Genomic DNA, 16,766 nt, shown 5'->3' with positions numbered 1-16,766 from the left:
ATTAACAGAAAACATATGAAACTTAAATACAACTTTTTATAATTATATATCGCCGTAACTACAACATTCAGAATCCCCCACAATACTTATCCTCTAAATACTAATTATTCTATAAATACACAGCCAGTGATTAAGAAAAACCTAGATATAGGCTTTCAAATACGCCAAAAAATTACAGGAGCAGGGGGAAACTTTCTATAGGAGTATAAATACATCTAGCTGCTCAGCCTGCCACTAATGACTAATGAGGGCATTAGTAACCATAATATCTATGGTTGATAAAGTAGTAGGCGGCAGCATCCCACAGCTCGAACCTCCAAAGTTGTTTGTTAAGGACTGTGGATAAATCAAAAGTGCATCAACAAAATATTGCTTCACCCATAGATACACAAGTCAGTCATCTGCAGCTTCAAGCATTGTGCGGAAGCAAGATCACCCCAGCATAATTAGAGAGTGACCAAAGGCTTTGTTGTGGTTCAGTTTTACATCTATATACTTACAAAAAAACCTACAACCCGTAATGAAGAAACATATATCATGCTATTGATGTTAGCTAACAATTCCCGTCTGATCAATTAGTGTACCAATTTGCTCACCACATAGGGCTCTCGATATATTACCAGGTTCAAGAAGATTGAAAACCACAACTGCATAGAACAAAAAACACAATTTGTTTCCAATCACTTAATAACCAATTCACATATACTTTGTATTATTTACATAACAAAATAGATAGAGAGAGGAGGATGTAAATGAGAAATTGTGACAGATAGGCATCACATATGCTTTGTATTATTTACATAACAAAATAGATAGAGAGAGGAGGATGTAAATGAAAATATGTGACAGGTAGGCATCACGTATGCCGCACAAGCAAATGTTCTACACCACAATATGATCACATATCTGATGCACAACAACTTTTTTTTATTTAACATGACTTCTAACCTAATGACATCAAGCTACCCTAGATTTTCAATAATACCATATCAGAAGCTTAATACTGTTTACCAACATTTTCATTCCCTATAATATCTTCAATCAAAATTTATTGTGACTGGCTGTTTTTCAATAAATCCACTACTTTTAAGTTCATGCACGGACAAGCTAACAGTGGTAGCAATGACAGCATCTCGCCTGTGAACAAAAAAAAGTAAACAACTGATCTAGTCTGGAAGGAACACCAGGAAGGAAAGCTGAAATACACTTACGGAGTTCTTTTTCTATTTGGCCAAACTACACAGAATAATCCTGACATTGAGGTATTCTCCCGGATCAATGCTTACTCGTCGGGAATTCTTAAAATAGCCCTAAAATTCCTAAACCCCTTCCAAAGTACCTTAATAGATACTTAGATAGCATCTAAGTCCTTTTTAAAATAAAATAAAATAATACTCCCTTCGTCTCCTTTCTATCTCCTCTCCAAACCCCTCCCTCTTTTCTCTTTGCTTCTGCCACCACCCTAAAAGCCCTATCATCAATCATCATCCACACACTGCAGCAATTTTGAAACCTAAGAAAAATAATCCACATCTGCACAGCATCCTTCCCTACTTATCTCCACTTTGAAAACCTTCCTTTTCCACCCATTAGCTCCATGATACCCACCAAACCGTGCAACCCCGTAGCTCCAAATTCAGAGCAAATAAATTTCTGGGGTTAATACAAAAAGAAAATCTCCAGCTATTTCAGCTCTAAACTTAGTTTCAAAGTATTCTGGAATGGTTTGCATCAGATCAGGTAACAGGAACTTGCACTCTCTTCACAGGTGGGTAGGGAGGAGCTAAGGGAACTAGTACAAAGAAATCTGTTTTGTATGCTGCAGCTGCTGCGTTAGTCTAAGAAATTTGGAAGGCAAGAAACAAAGCCCCTCGGGAACAAAAGTGCCAAGCATCAACTCAGCAGTGAAGCAGGGGCAAAATCAAATGCTTAGCAAATAAAAAAGCAATTGTAGTCTATAAGAAATGGATCAATAGCTTGTAATAGGCAGATTCTGTTATTTTTAGCTAGCTTTTATTGTCAGTTTGTGTTTCAAATTGTTGGAATTAGCTAGTGGTTCTAGGCTTCTACCCATAGTTGATTCTCTTTTGAGTCAAGGGAGTTCCTTTCTAGAAGGTTTTCCCAAAGCTCGAAAGGAAGATATTTGATATCAAAATAAAAATAAAAAAATAACTTAGGGTACCAACAAACAAACAAACAAACAGGAAGGAGGGAAAGATGGGTTTACAGAGGAAAGTAAAAGCGACAAAAGGAGGATTGTTTGACAGAATTGCCTTAATTTTAACGCTTAATATATCGTTAAAAGTTTAGGTTGGTCGGCAGTTAATTTGGGAATTTCCAATTGGTCAGGGTTAATTTGAAAAAACACCAAAAATTCAGGGAAACCTTCCATGATTCCCACCATATTTTGTGGCTTGGCCATGATTTGACCCATTTATACGTCAGGCTGACGAGTAACTGATCAGGCTGCTCCACCCCTGCTGAACTCAAAACCAAATCCAATTGGGCCTGTCAGCCAGCCCTACGTAGTCTGAGCCTCCCAACCACCCACGCGCAAAATCAGGCAAGTCGGAATCAACACTCTTTTAAATCAGCCAATCCAGGCAAGGTGTTCCGAACTCGGATATTATATGCCTACCAGCACAGTATATGCTCCACCAGACATTGGCCTTTTTCCCAGAAAATGATGTAGTAATCGCAGGAAATATTGCGATTCATGACCAGAACTCAGTGGAAAACAAAGGCAATATTGACATAATTTAACCCCGTTGAAAAGTTACCCGTAGTGTTGAAGCTGAATGTCTATAACGAACATATAGAATAAGAAACAGAATCATAAACAATATAATCAATAAAACGGAACAAATAAAAGTATGCTATCTACGAGTCGCTAGATGAAGTTTGTCGTATTGATGACCTTGTGCATAATACTATAATACCATATTTAAATGAAAATGTACCTATCAACTGGTTAAATTGCGAACATTTAAGCTGCGTGTACTAACCAGGAATAGCATTCTCTTCACAAAATGTCAATGCCATCACGTCCATAGACGAGGCACCTCTGGAAGCAACTTCTCTAAAGGAAATGTGCTCAAATGTAAGGCCATTACTTCTTGAATTACAGTCATAAATAGTATCAACATTGATGCCTTTGAGAACTGCCTGGGCATTAACTGAGAAAGGGGACAAAAAAAAATTAGGACATGACACTAGCTATGAAAGGACAGCGAACCATAACCAACTCCAAGAAATGCCCAAAACAAAAAAAAAAGTATCAGAAATAATATTTTTTAGCAAAATTACAGGAGACAGTCAGGACGTACGATCAGTTGCGCGCAAAGCTGCTGTTGTGTCAGTTGAAAAGAGGGGATTTCCTGAACCACCACCAACTCCACCAAAGATCACCACTCTGCCTTTCTCTAGGTGTCTGATTGCTCGTTGTCTATTGTATGGCTCACCCACCTCTGGCAGAGTAAAAGCAGTTTGCACACGTGTCTGAACACCCATCTTTTCTAAGGCTGACTGGAGCAACACCGAGTTCATCACAGTTGCCATCATCCTGCCAAATAGTGAGCACTCATCGTAAGGCAAACCATTCCATAATCACAAACCTAATATTGTCTTCAAGCTGCTCCTCGGATTCAAACTACAAGTCTTACTTCAAGACTAACATTGAAATTTATCATTTGACCCGCTAGAATGGAAGACTTCATAGATTAACTAGGTGCCAACCACCAACACAAAAGAAAACATATAAAATCAGGAAATGTCAAAATGAGAGACACCATTTGTATGTAAAAAAGGTAAGAGGCTAAATATTAGGTACCTATGCTACATTGCTATGAACTGGTGCTGGATAGTTCATGCCACATATTACAGGTATAGCAAGATAAACTATGCCATACTACAGGTATAGCAAGATAAACTGTGCCAGAAAAATCTAGAGCAGCGTTGTCTCTGGAAAATCTGCAAAGCGAAAACAGGGCCATATTGAAATATTCCTCCCCTCGTACTCTTTCTTGATTCAAACACAATTGCTTTCTTAACTTAGAGCACCTTGAGACATTATTCTTCCAGAGTCAAACAAAGCACAGTTAACCATTTCGCAGGCTGTACACCTCCTTTTAAGCCAAAATAAGAAGATAAACCTAAATCTAATAGTCAGCTAAATTAACTGTAAAAATCATATTCCTGCTGACACACTTCTCATTATAAACTAATACTGAATGGCATCAAAATCCCCAAACGGTATCAAATTCTCTTTGAGGGAACTAACGACATCCAAAAGGGACCTTAGAGGCTTAGGCATCAGGATAGGATCATTGATTGTAGAATATGCAATGAATAAAAGATTTACACAAGCATGACACATGCGGAGACTGACGGAAACAAATCAACAATCAATTCCATTACAGTCGTCTTACTCGTCTACATATGATATCTATAATAGACCAAACATCCCAAGAGATTTACAGAGACCATCTTCCCCTCAAAGCTTCAACATACACAAACACACGCAGGGACAGAGAGGGAAGTAAAAGAGCATCATTATCATTATCATTACCCCATTGCCTCAAAGAGGCTCCCGCAAGAAGCGGGGTAAGGGGAGTCGGGTGTACGCAACCTTACCCCTGCAATTGCAGAGAGGTTGTTTCCAATTGACCCAAAAGCGATAACGGGAAGACCATCTTCTACTTCATGGAAGAGGTTTTAAGAGCCATTTTGATGTAGTCCATTACATCCACAGCCAAAAGAACAAATGAATCTTTGGCTCCATCGGAAATGAACATAAAAGAGCAGCAAAACATAAAACAGAAATAAAAATTGGACAAGAGATAATTAATAGCGATTTTATTCAAACAGCAGACTAGTACAGTCCAATTGTCAGGAACTTCAGGTAAAGAAGAAAATGAAAGAAATAAGCATAAAAAATAAAAATAAATGTGTCCAGCGGTAAGATGGAATACCCAATCTGGTAAGTGGTAGATCTTTCAGCACCGGTCGCAGTAATCCATGTATCCCCACAGAAAAAATTACGCCCACCAATAACAATTGCTACCTGCAACACAATCCAGCTTTTGACATTTATAAAACATTTACAGTCTGTAAGCCACTAAAAATGCTTACAACAAAAGTGGGGAGGGGGAGAGAGAAAGAGAGGCATTAAAGAACCAAGACAACTACCTGTACTCCAAGGCGGTGAGCCATGGTAATCTCTCTAGCAATTAGCATAACTACCTAGAAATTTCAACAATCATTAAGATGCTTAATATATACAATGCTAGAAAATGAACAAAGAAGTACACAGAGAACAACAAGATAACAATTGATTCTCCACTACAGAGACCAACAAGATAACAATTGATTCTCCACAACACCCACCTCCCCAATCCACGAAATAAGATGTCCCCTTAAGAGCACCATAAAAATCATCGATCAAACTTTACAAGTTGAGCACCTCAGATTATGTACATTGCACAACAAAATGAAGAACATGTAAAGAAGGATAGCAAATTTTATCAAAAGGGGGAAAGTTCATGGAACTAGCTGAAGCAGGGGAGGCAAAAATAATGGTGGAATTTGCAGTAGCTAAGCTAGGTCGAAGGTGATGCCGGCATCCCATGACTCAAGTACTCAACATGGCATAAATCTCTCCATAAACTGTTTCAATTACTCCCCTCCTCCCCCCCCCCCCCCCCCCCCCCCCCCCCTCCCTCTCCCAGAAGAGGATTTCATTTCATTAGTAATGAAAGAATGCACAAGGAGAGTATCATATGTAAAAGAAACACTGAAATAATAAATGCCCTTCAATACTTCCAAAAATTAACTGTCATGGCAACAACTTTTGTAGTGAGTCTAGTGACTATGAAAGACCAGGTCGCATCACCACATGATCACAAGGGGAATGCTTGCCATGTCTACTGTTATTCCCCAATGTTCAATCAGATAGACATGACGGAGGAACTTACTAAAGCTATTACACAGGCTATATGTCTTCTCTAACATGAACACGTAGTCGCTGGGTTATTTCAGCATTTTACAGTTTGTGAGGTTAACAAGGATAAAAATAGATCTTGCAACAAACCTTAGGGTCAACGTTATGTGGACCATTGCCAGCTAAAGCAGCACCACTGATCTTAAAAACGACCCTCTGCCATTTCGAGTTCGATATAGATTTGGACTTCATGTGATTCACCTGACCAACCGAACCAGGTGTTCCCACAGAATATCTGCCCAGATAGTTACATGAAGTTAAAAACAAATGAAACACCTATTATCTCACAACCCTTAGGACGGATAAGGATAAATAAAAACACCTTCATATAATTTTCTAAATCTCATTAAAAAAAAGTCAAGGGCATGAAAACAAAAGGCATACATGTAAATAATAAGCATTTTAATATTGTAAAGAATGGACTGTCTGCACCCCTGTATCTAGTGTGCTGAGGACACCCCTCCCCCAATGAAAATACTCAACACATTCTTCCTAAACTTCACATATCAAATTCATGAAATTGAAAGTTCCAATGACATAGGACACCATTATGTCAACTCTACTCTTCATACATTAGCTAACTACTCGGACAATGTCCTTCAGAAAAGTTTACATGATGCCTTTGTAAATTGTATTGTGATATTCTTTGTTTGGTAAATAGATTTCCCAAAACCAATACTCTGTATTTGAGTTCACGTGGCCTTGAGCGCAAAAAAAATTATCACATCCACAAAGACAACAACAACAACAACAACAGAGCCTTAGTCCCAAAATGATTTGGGGTCGGCTAACATGAATCGTCGTAGGAGATCGTCATTGTCACCAAACAAACCAGAAGGAGCAGGAAGTAAAAAAGAAAAAACAAGGAAGAGAAAGTGGAATTAATGAAGTACATACATATATATAGGACCAGGTTCTGGTGAGAACCTCCCTTAAGATGAGAACTACCTTATAATGAGAACCTCTTATAACCGTCGGATCAATTCAATCACACGGCTCAAATCAGCTCATTAAGGGTATTTTGGTAAATTACATCGCTGAATGACCTCCTTTCCACACAAGGGATTCCCATAATTCTTTCTCTCTCTTCAGTAGTTCAGTTAGCTTTCTCTCTCCTCATTCAGTTTTCTCTCTCTTTCTCTCTTCTGCGTTTCATGAGTTCGGATTTGTGAAAAAAAATTCACAATTATTTTGAAATTTCTCTACGATTTTTCTCTTCAGGTAATTGAATCTTACTTTTTTTGGTTTTCGTATGAAATTTTGCATGATTTTTTGGGTTTTTGTATGAAATGTTTTAGGTTTGTTGTGTTTACTTTTTCTGATCTTGTGTTTACTTTTACTCGATGATGTGTTTACTTTTTCTGATTTTGTGTTTACTTTTACTCGACGTTTTTTTTTTTTTTTTTTTTTTTTTGATCTTGTGTTTCCTTTTACTCGATGTTGTGTTTACTTTTTCTGATTTTGTGTTTACTTTTACTCGATGCTTTGTTTACTTTTTCTGATATTGTGTTTACTTTTACTCAATGTTGTGTTTACTTTTTCTGATCTAATGTTTACTTTTACTCTATAATGTATTTACTTTTTCTGATCTTGTGTTACTTTTACTCGATGTTATGTTTACTTTTGATTATATAGTGTTTACTTTTACTCGATGTTGTTTTTACTTTTTCTGATGTTGTGTTTACTTTTACTCGATACTGTATTTACTTTTGATTATATTGTGTTTACTTTTACTCGATGTTGTGTTTACTTTTTATGATGTTGTGTTTACTTTTAGAGGTTCTCATTATAAGGTAGGTTCTCATCTTAAGGGGTGGTTCTCACCAGATCTCGATTATATATATATATATATATATATATATATATATATATATATATATATATATACTTCCTCCGTCTTTTAATACTCGCAACGTTTGGACTTTTGCCACTATTCATATAATCTACTTTGACTATTCGTAGTGTTTTTTATATAAGATAAAACATAGTCATGTGAGATCTTGTTAGATTCGTCTCAATGTGTATTTTCAAAATATCAACTTTTTATAATTTTTCCATAAAGAGAATTCAAGATATAAATGATCAAAGTTTTGCATTGGCATGCGTGAAACTAACAAACGTTGCGAGTATTAAAAGACGGAGGAAGTATAACAGAAGAAATATTGTAAGAGATAATAAAAAATAAGAAAAGTTTAAAATAAATGAATAAGTAAAATAAGTACATTTCAAAATAGCATGTAAAATTAAAAAAAATTAAAAAGAATTTTAGAAATAAAATAAAAATAAAAAATAGAAATAGAAAGAAACAGAAACATGGAAGTTGTATAAGTCAAATGAAGTCCTCAATGTATATTCTCTCCCTCCACTCTGTCCTATCCAACGCCATATACATCCACAAAGAAATTACTTTAATATGTAGCTGAAAATCGGTAACTAAATCTGTAACCCATCTTCTACCTTTATACCTTAACCTCAACCATCCCAACTCCAAAGATTCCTAACTTCTGTGACTAAAAGGGAAATAGACGATTCACCAATGGCAATAAATCCCTCATGTTAAAAACTTAAAACAGCAAATGGTGGGAATACATCAACAACTACTTTAGGATCCTCCTAATAGTAACAAAGGGAGGCTGAAGGGAGGGGAAGGGAAATTTGAGCTTGTGTACTGAAACTTGTCAAAATATGAGTTGAAGAAGATCCTAGATCATATCATCGTCAACAATACAAGGCACCACCACAAAATTCCACCAAATAGAAATATTCAAAACACAAGGGCACTACAAAGAATTTCTCTTTTGTTTGTAATTCAATGTCAGCACAATCAATGAAACCATGAAAGCTTGAAGAATACTCTGCTTCTAGTCGAAAGAGATTCATAACGTTGTACTGGCTATGCTGTCCAATCTATAAAATTTTTTTGGACTTCCGCCATCAATAATTTGCTTGTTTAAGTAAATTATTTAATCCAATTTTCTATAAACTTTGCTGTAGCTTGGGGTACATGCATTCATAAGAAGCTCTAACATGTAATCTTTAACATATGATTCAAGTGAGAGACTGCACACAGCTAAACTTTTCCCTTATAATATCAAATTTCAAATTGAATATTATCTTCACAATCACTAAACAGGTAAACATCATTTTCTTTTCACAACTAGTTCTTCTCCTTAGAAATCTAACCATTTGAGCTGATGTCACATATTTCTAACATATGAAAATACAATCAAGAACACCAAATATCACAAATTGACAAGGAAATTATACCTCTTATGCTGCCTGCCAGCATTCCCACTTGACCCGCTGATTTTATCGTCATCAGAAGCCGACTTAGTCGACAAAGAATTCCCAACAATAGCTTCCATCTTCTTAAACCAAGGCCAATGACTAACCAAAATGCCTGCGCTACTCATCCTATGCCTCTCCAACTTATACCTCTTCTTCAAATTATCAACCTTGTTCTTACACTGCTCCACGCTCTTGTGCTGATTCTCACACCTATCACTAACAATAGCTGCCACCTCCTCCCAGTCTCTCCCCCTCAAATTACCCCTGTTCAGCTGCGTATACTTATCCGTATAAGCATCCAACAAACAATCAATAGCCGTATCGCTCCACTCTTCTCGATCCTTCCTGTAATCGCCGGCGCCGGAAACCAGAACACCTCCGGCACCGGCGACAAGTCTCGTCTTCTTGTAGCTTCCGTCGCTGAGATCGTCTCTCTCCCTGTCCTTCCTTTTATCAGCTGACTCGGTGCAAACCCTAGAATTTTTCGGATCTGATTCAGGATCTGGAACGGAGTCAAACTCAGACGACTCGTATGGATTAACTTCGAAAACACCGCCGTTCTCGGAGCTTCCAGCTCCTCCCCCGGCGGAGGATACTTTCACGGCGTCATTTGAGATCGCGGATACGGTGGTGGAGGACAATTTTGGTTGCAAATAGCGGTGATGAGAATTGAACTGGTGGAGATGGTGATGATGGTGGTGGTGGTGATCATCTCCGGCAAGGAGAGAGAAATCGTCGTCACAGGAAGCCATAGAAATGGTGAGGAGAGAGAAAAATGTGGTGTAGGGAGGAGGGGCTGTGTGGTTCGTGACGACGTGAAGAAGAAGGAAGACGACGTTAGTTTGGGGGTGAGGTAGTCAGGTAGATCCGTTTGATTGGGTTAAACGAAGGCGTTAAATGAGACGTAAAGATGGGAGAAGATGTAACTGCAAGTCTGTAACCGTTACGGCTCGTTACGGTTACCGTTAGTGAAAATAGTAAAATGTGAAACGAGGAGATGTTTGAAGAAAGCCATGGTTGTGGGTCCCGCTGCGTGGAGGAGAGAGCTTCGGCTCATTTCTTGCCTTTATTTCTCTGTATTACTTATTTACTTTTGTTTCACTGTTTTATGTTTGTGGGTTTTGCAGGTTTTGAACCTGGACAACTGGTTAACTCTGTTCATTTGACTTTCCAGTCCTCCTTTTTTAGTAACTAGTGGTATGCTGCGCGCAACTGTAGCTGGGTATTTCAGTTATGGTGTTGATGATGTTCTAGTGCTTATAAATATATTGAGTAAGAACTTATTTACTATGCACAAACACTTAATTATAACATAAAGTTTACAAAATTATGGGATTAACATTCTCTGAATCAAACAAAAGGTAGTTTGTTAGTGTTTACAAAATTATTGGGCCCAACATTCCCTAAATCAAACCACTCTAAGGTGGTTTGTTACATGATATTCAACTGCTATAATAGGTACAAGCTTAAGCCTTATTTTTCCGTGAAGTAGAGCTAGTGACTGGAGTAATCATCTCAGGTGAGAAAGCATACTTTCCAGTAGCTATGGGCTTTGTAAATATTTTACATAGATCATCATAAAGTGGACATCCATACTTTCTGTAAGGTGAAGCTTCGGGATGCACCTGCATAAGACCAATACAGATTCAGTTCATCAATTCAGCTGGTAGGGTAATTTATCTCATATTATTTAGGATTTTGGGTCGATAATTTGTATTCAATACCCTAACTATTTGAGCTGTAACAAAAAGGGTTTCCTAATAATATTGGGAAATTTAAACTAAATTATTTAGGCCTGGCAGGTTTACTGTCAGGGACGCAAGTTTTTCATATTTGTTGACAACTTACAGCAGATAATAGTCTGAAAAAAGCTAGGAGAACAAGTTATGGTGTATACCTCGATGTTATCCTTCCATAGTTCATAATCCACATACACCATTTTCCTCCGATAGTCCCAGCCAAAGCCAAGGTGAGTATACAAAGGTTTCACAATGCGATATGTTTTTTTTCAACACAACTAACTTCCTCAATTTTCTTTCCGAAAAACATGATTGTTTTGTTTTTGGCGTCAAGCTCTTCAGCCGTATGACTCTTGGCAGCTTCCGATTCAGAGGTCTTTGCGAAACTCTCCTCTTTCTCTTAGACCAACAATCCAGATGATTAACATTTTTCATTGAAATTGATAAGTGTTTGGAGATTACGAAGATTGGCAACAAATTATTCCCAAGAAGACTTATGTCTGAAATTATTGTCATGAGCATTTTGTATAAAAGAAGGCATGGAGCAAAAACATTTAACTAACCAACTTAGTTACGGTGGTCTCTGTAAGCTACAACTCTTCTTCAAGTTTCACAACCCTTTCCTACAACGAATCACGATCGTGGAGTTTTTGCATATGATTCTGAGAAGTCAAATCAACCTCTTTCGCTTTAGTAGATGTTTGTACATTTTTAACATGCAAAAAATAGAGAGTTAAGTGTGTTTTTCTTAAGACGGACAAACTAAACCTGAATTAAGGTTCACAATTCATTTAACACCAACCTCTTCTTTCTATTGAGCCTCAGTTGCCAGATATTGCTCTTCAAGTTCCTTCAACCTTGCTTGCAGGGAAGATTTCTTAGAAGTTTCAAGGTTAAGATTTTCAATCTCAGTCTTTGAAGCATCTTCTTTTCCTCTATATTCGTTTAGTTGCTCTTCTAATTTGACCACAATTGCTTGAAGTTCTTTTATTGTTTTGTGAAGCTGGTTGCAGATATCTGTAGGAGAGGTAATTTATTGTTAAATCATGTTTTGTAAAAGAATTTTTTTAAAAAAAATACTTCGTATGTAATATGAAATTGTTTGAGGTACGAAGTACAAACCTCAGACTGGAGCTTTTACTTTTCAGAAGTTAGCTCCTGGCGTAACTCCTCAACCGCCTTCTCTGACAAGAAACATTTTGCAGCAATGGCATCCTTCTCATCCAGAACATGTGACAATTTAGCTTGGAGATCACTTTGTTCGTTCTCAGCCAAAGCTAGATCTTGAATGAGTTTTATATTTGCCTCAGCTAAGGCTCCGTTACGTGTCTCAACTTGACCTGCTTCAAGCTGTAATTCATCTTCTCTTGTAATTTCAGAAGCATATTTTCAAATTCAAGTTTACAAGATTCAGCGATCCCCGACACCTCAAGGGTCTCTTCCTGGTATTTCTTTAGCTGGTCTTCAAGGGAGCTTAACTTGTCATTTAACTCCTTGATTTCCAACCCCCTTTGAGCTAATGCCACAACTGAAAACAGCAGTTTCATGTCAAGACAAATTTCGGGTGACCAGGTTTATCAACTAAAGAAAGATCGCCTTACCAGTCCATTTATCATTTCACGGATTGAGTCAATGTCAAAACCAATTTGGGGGATGTTTGACTTGACACCAATAACCTGCATATGCACAAGAAAGTAAGACATGCATGCGAGCCAAGAGAAATTTTTTTATAGTAGTTCCATAGTTCATTTATCAATAAATAATAACAGAATACAATCTGGAGTAGCAAATAAATAGATACATACCCCAAGATTTTTCGGCAGCTTATCCATGAAGCGTGACATTTAATTAAATGAGCTATCTTAAACTCATGGTATACAAACAGGAAAGAGTTTCTAAAACAATGAAATGATCGTAAGAGCCTGCAACTCTTATGAGGGTTACTTCAAACCAGAGAAGTAGGTAAAAAAGAATTGTCACTTGAATGGGCTAAGTATTCTTGTAATGTAATACCTAGTTGAATTGGATAAATATATGAACTATGGAGCCATGATAGCAGCAAGTAAAATGTATCTCTAATGCTTAACCTTGACACATTTATAGACCATATAATAAAGTAGAAGAAAACAGATGATTAAGCTACATTACTGAATGAAATAATTCGATTAGACATACATACATCATCATGTATCTGACCAGAGATCTCTTTCTGCTCTTCCAGCTTCCAATCCAAGGTCTCCAGCCTCTTCGATAGATTTTTTTGTCGTCTAGACAGTGCGCAGCAAGTAGGAGTTAATAAAAATGGAAATGAAGTACGGAAGCAAGTAACTTCAGATTTTCTTGACTCAGCGATCCCAGAGGCTTCACGAGCTTCTTCCTGGTGTACTATTAGTTGTCCTTCAAGAGACGTAAAATTGGGTTATCGAGTCCGGTATACATTGAAATATCGGATATAGAAAAATTAAAGGATAGGAGCATCATCTTCGCAAAGTCATTTTCAGATGTAATTGAGAGTAAAGAGGGAAGATTTTGTGAGACGTGTCGGATCAATAATTCTATTCGGGTCGATTCGAATCGATTCGGATAACTTTGATTAGGGTGAGATCGGGTGATAAATTGTTTCGGATTGAACTCGGTTTCGGATCGGGTAACCTTGGCTCGGGTCAATCTCGGGTTCGGTTAGAATTTGTTCGGGTTTATAACTGTTTTAAATCGGTTGGATTTTGTTGGGATTGAGTTCGGTTTGGGTGTATTTCGGATTTGGGTAAAATTTGATTGGATTACTTCAGGTATGGGTCATGTCCGGATAGCCTAAATTTCATATTCGGGTCAAGTATGGGTCGGTGAGTCTCGGAATCTGGTCAAGTTCGGATAAGACGTATCTCGGATTCTGGTCAATTATGGATTGGGTTTGAGGTTCAAGTTTAAATAAATTTAAGTTTGTAATCGTGTGTTCTATTAATCGAGTGACACTCAAGTTTGCGATAAACTCATACGAAGTATCACTTTATTATTCTATTAGTTCATGCCAAATAAAGATTTTTAGAGTTTTATTAATTTGTCTCCTTATAAATAGAACATAGAATAAATCTTCATGTATCGAGTTGGATTTACATATATAGTTAATAGGTCAATTCGGTTAACTTGTGTTGGATTAATGACGAGTAATTGAATAGGATTCGGGTTAAATCAGATTTTTTAAAAAAAACTAGGTCGAACTTTCGTTTATCGGGTTAACTCGAGTCGGGTTATTTTCGGATATTTGATAAAGGGAAAAACTAGGTCGTTACTAGTCTTACACCTAAATCAACTTAAATACCTAAACTAACCACAAGAATCAAGTAGAGTGGCAAGCAAAGGGTCGATATCCACAGGGAATTGCGAGTTCCGTAGCTAGAAATGCTAACATAAGCTAATTCGAAAAGGGATTGGTTGTTGAAAAAGAAAGAAAATTCAAACTAAGCGATTAAAAAGTTAAACAAGGATTAAAAACACTAGGGAATTGGGATTCACCAAGGGATACATGCAATGGGGGAAATAAGGATTTGGGGATTAACTAAACTTGCAAAGACAAATTGAAAGGGGAATCGATCTTTAAAATCCTCAAGCAACGAATCATGCTTCCGCAATCAACCCAAAGCCTAAGAACTAATCAAAATAAATCCAATCGAAATCATACAATGCAATGACTTACAACCCCTTGCCAAATCAATGCATCGCGTTCCATTGACCAAGCAAGATTACGTCTAACCAAGCAAGCAACGAGGACCCCCCAACTTATGCATTTAATTGCAAAACTAGCAAATCCTACCTTAAAACCCCACACATGAAAACCCTAGGCTACACCCAAACCCCTAGATGAGAACTACTCACTCATGGACTTGACTACAAATTTCAACATGATGAATTCAATGGAAGTATGCATTTCCGAATAATCAAAGCAAAAATCCCTAACCAAAGAGTTCAAGCTAGTTTCATCATGGGAAACAAATCTATAGGCAAAACCATCATCCACAATACAATCAAAATCACAAATCTCAAGAGATTAGCAAGGAAACTAATAAGTCTAATCATAAAGGATTAGGAAAAACTAAACAATCAAACAAGTAGGAAGGAAAAATATAAAAGTGCCTATTTTTGGGGTTTTTGATTAATGAGAAAAATAAAAGACAAAATAAGAAAAACCAGAAATTAATGACATTAAATAGAAATAAGAGTTGAGAAATTTTACAATGAAGCTTCAAAATCCAAGATTAGGGAGAATCCCAAGCAATACAATGAGCAATGAATGAAGTTCTCCTCCTTTCTCTCTCTAAAATTAATTTCAGACTACTTTTGTAAAAACTAGGTTTTCTAAAAGCTCCTAAAATGCTTTAAATAGTCCCGAAAAGTGGCTCAGCGCTGGCAGCAGGTTCGGCCGAACATAGATGAAGTTCGGCCGAACTAAGAGGCAAGTTCGGCCGAACATAATGCAGGTTCGGCTGAACCTGGGAAGAAACAGGAGCTACTGATTGCGATGTTCGGTCGAACAATAGGGGAGGTTCGGCCGAACATATGTAAGTTCGGCCGAACTTTTGTGAGAGTTCGGCCGAACTCTGGGCTTAATTCTTCAAGCTGTCCTGCTTTAGTTCGGCCGAACACCTCTGAAGTTCGGCCGAACATCTTGAGTTTTTTTACTCCTTCCTTCCACTTTGAGCTTTCCTTGGATACCGTTGACTTCCATTGACTATTCCATCCATTTTACTTGTTTACCTACACATTAACAAACCCGTGAAAAGCAAAAGCTTGACAAAAATTAAGAAAAACAAGGCGAAAGGGCGGTAATTAGGAGAAACCGAGTCAACTAGCATGTAAGAGCAAAAGGACTAAAATGAGCATAAAAGGGGAGGAAAACAAACAAAAACAAGAATAAAAAGATACAAAGTACTATCCTAGGAGTGACATAAATGTCACTCATCAATATCATATTTAATAGAGTCGAATTGGTAACAATTCAGTTGAATTCGGATTCGGATAGACCGGGTTCGGGTTAAATTGGGTTTCGGGCTTTATCGTGTCAGGTTGAATGCGGTTGTTATCGGGTAAAATTGATTTTCGTATTGCTATAGGATCAGATGCATATTTGATTCGGTTAAAAGTTATCGGATGTGAATCAGGTTACGGGTTTCCTCTGGTTACTAGCGGTTCGGGTCGGATCTTCAATTCAAGGGTTAAATCGGATTTCGGGTCAACAAAAAGTCGGTTAGGGTCGATTTTGGTCTGACTATTTCTCGGATATATTGGTTTGGATGTCGGCTGGTTTCAGTCGATTTTTCGGGTCGGGACACTTTTTGACAACCCTAGTGCCCCTAATTATCTCACCTTATTTCAGGAACTTATTACTTATTTCAGATTTATAAGATCAGACCAGATCAGAAAAAATAAGTTCATATGAGATCAGATAAATAAAATGAGTTCAGTTTAGATCAAATCATATCAGATTAGAACATACGATAATGATTATTAAATTACTTTTATTATTATTACTACTTATTATTATTATTATTATTATTATTATTATTATTATTATTATTATTATTATTATAAAACGTTACAAGCTTAACAAGCTACAAAAATCAAATGAACTACAAGAAGTTGGAGGGGAGCCGAGATACAATCTGGGCTCCCACTCCTCTAGCTATGGCGAACCCGATCCTGCTGAAAATATGGGCAGCTGCCCGCGCCCCAATGTCCTGAGCCCG

The 16,766-nt window shown here is 37.3% G+C and overlaps 1 protein-coding gene across 2 annotated transcripts; it reads right to left on the bottom strand.

Annotated features, from left to right (window-relative positions):
- Positions 1-16: 16 nt before the first annotated feature.
- Positions 17-11,913, bottom strand: LOC110804258 (uridylate kinase PUMPKIN, chloroplastic). Of its 2 annotated transcripts, XM_022009826.2 has the most exons (7): positions 9,266-11,913; positions 6,089-6,233; positions 5,188-5,241; positions 4,971-5,062; positions 3,327-3,562; positions 3,006-3,176; positions 17-647 (listed from the first exon to the last, which is right to left on the bottom strand). In XM_022009826.2, the coding sequence occupies exons 1-7, from the start codon at positions 10,036-10,038 to the stop codon at positions 550-552; spliced, it is 1,569 nt and encodes a 522-aa protein (XP_021865518.1). In that variant the 5' UTR covers positions 10,039-11,913; the 3' UTR covers positions 17-549. The 2 variants fall into 2 exon arrangements, with proteins under 2 accessions (XP_021865518.1, XP_021865519.1); XM_022009827.2 differs by lacking the exon at positions 5,188-5,241.
- Between the last annotated feature and the right edge of the window lie 4,853 nt (positions 11,914-16,766).

This window comes from Spinacia oleracea, chromosome 5 (assembly GCF_020520425.1).
Source record: "Spinacia oleracea cultivar Varoflay chromosome 5, BTI_SOV_V1, whole genome shotgun sequence".
NCBI classification, from domain to species: domain Eukaryota; kingdom Viridiplantae; phylum Streptophyta; class Magnoliopsida; order Caryophyllales; family Amaranthaceae; genus Spinacia; species Spinacia oleracea.
Note: the sequence above shows the minus strand (reverse complement) of the source record. Positions and strands in the feature narration are given on the sequence as shown.

Bases quoted from the DNA above. Each gene is read 5' to 3' on its own strand.
- LOC110804258 (XM_022009826.2), bottom strand. From the start codon at position 10,038: ATGGCTTCCTGTGACGACGATTTCTCTCTCCTTGCCGGAGATGATCAC. The intron at 3,563-4,970 runs GTATTCCATCTT...ACTATTTGGCAG, and splicing joins TCTACCACTTACCAGATTGG to GATGATGGCAACTGTGATGA. The intron at 648-3,005 runs GTTAGTACACGC...TGTTCTATGCAG, and splicing joins TGAAGAGAATGCTATTCCTG to TTGTGGTTTTCAATCTTCTT.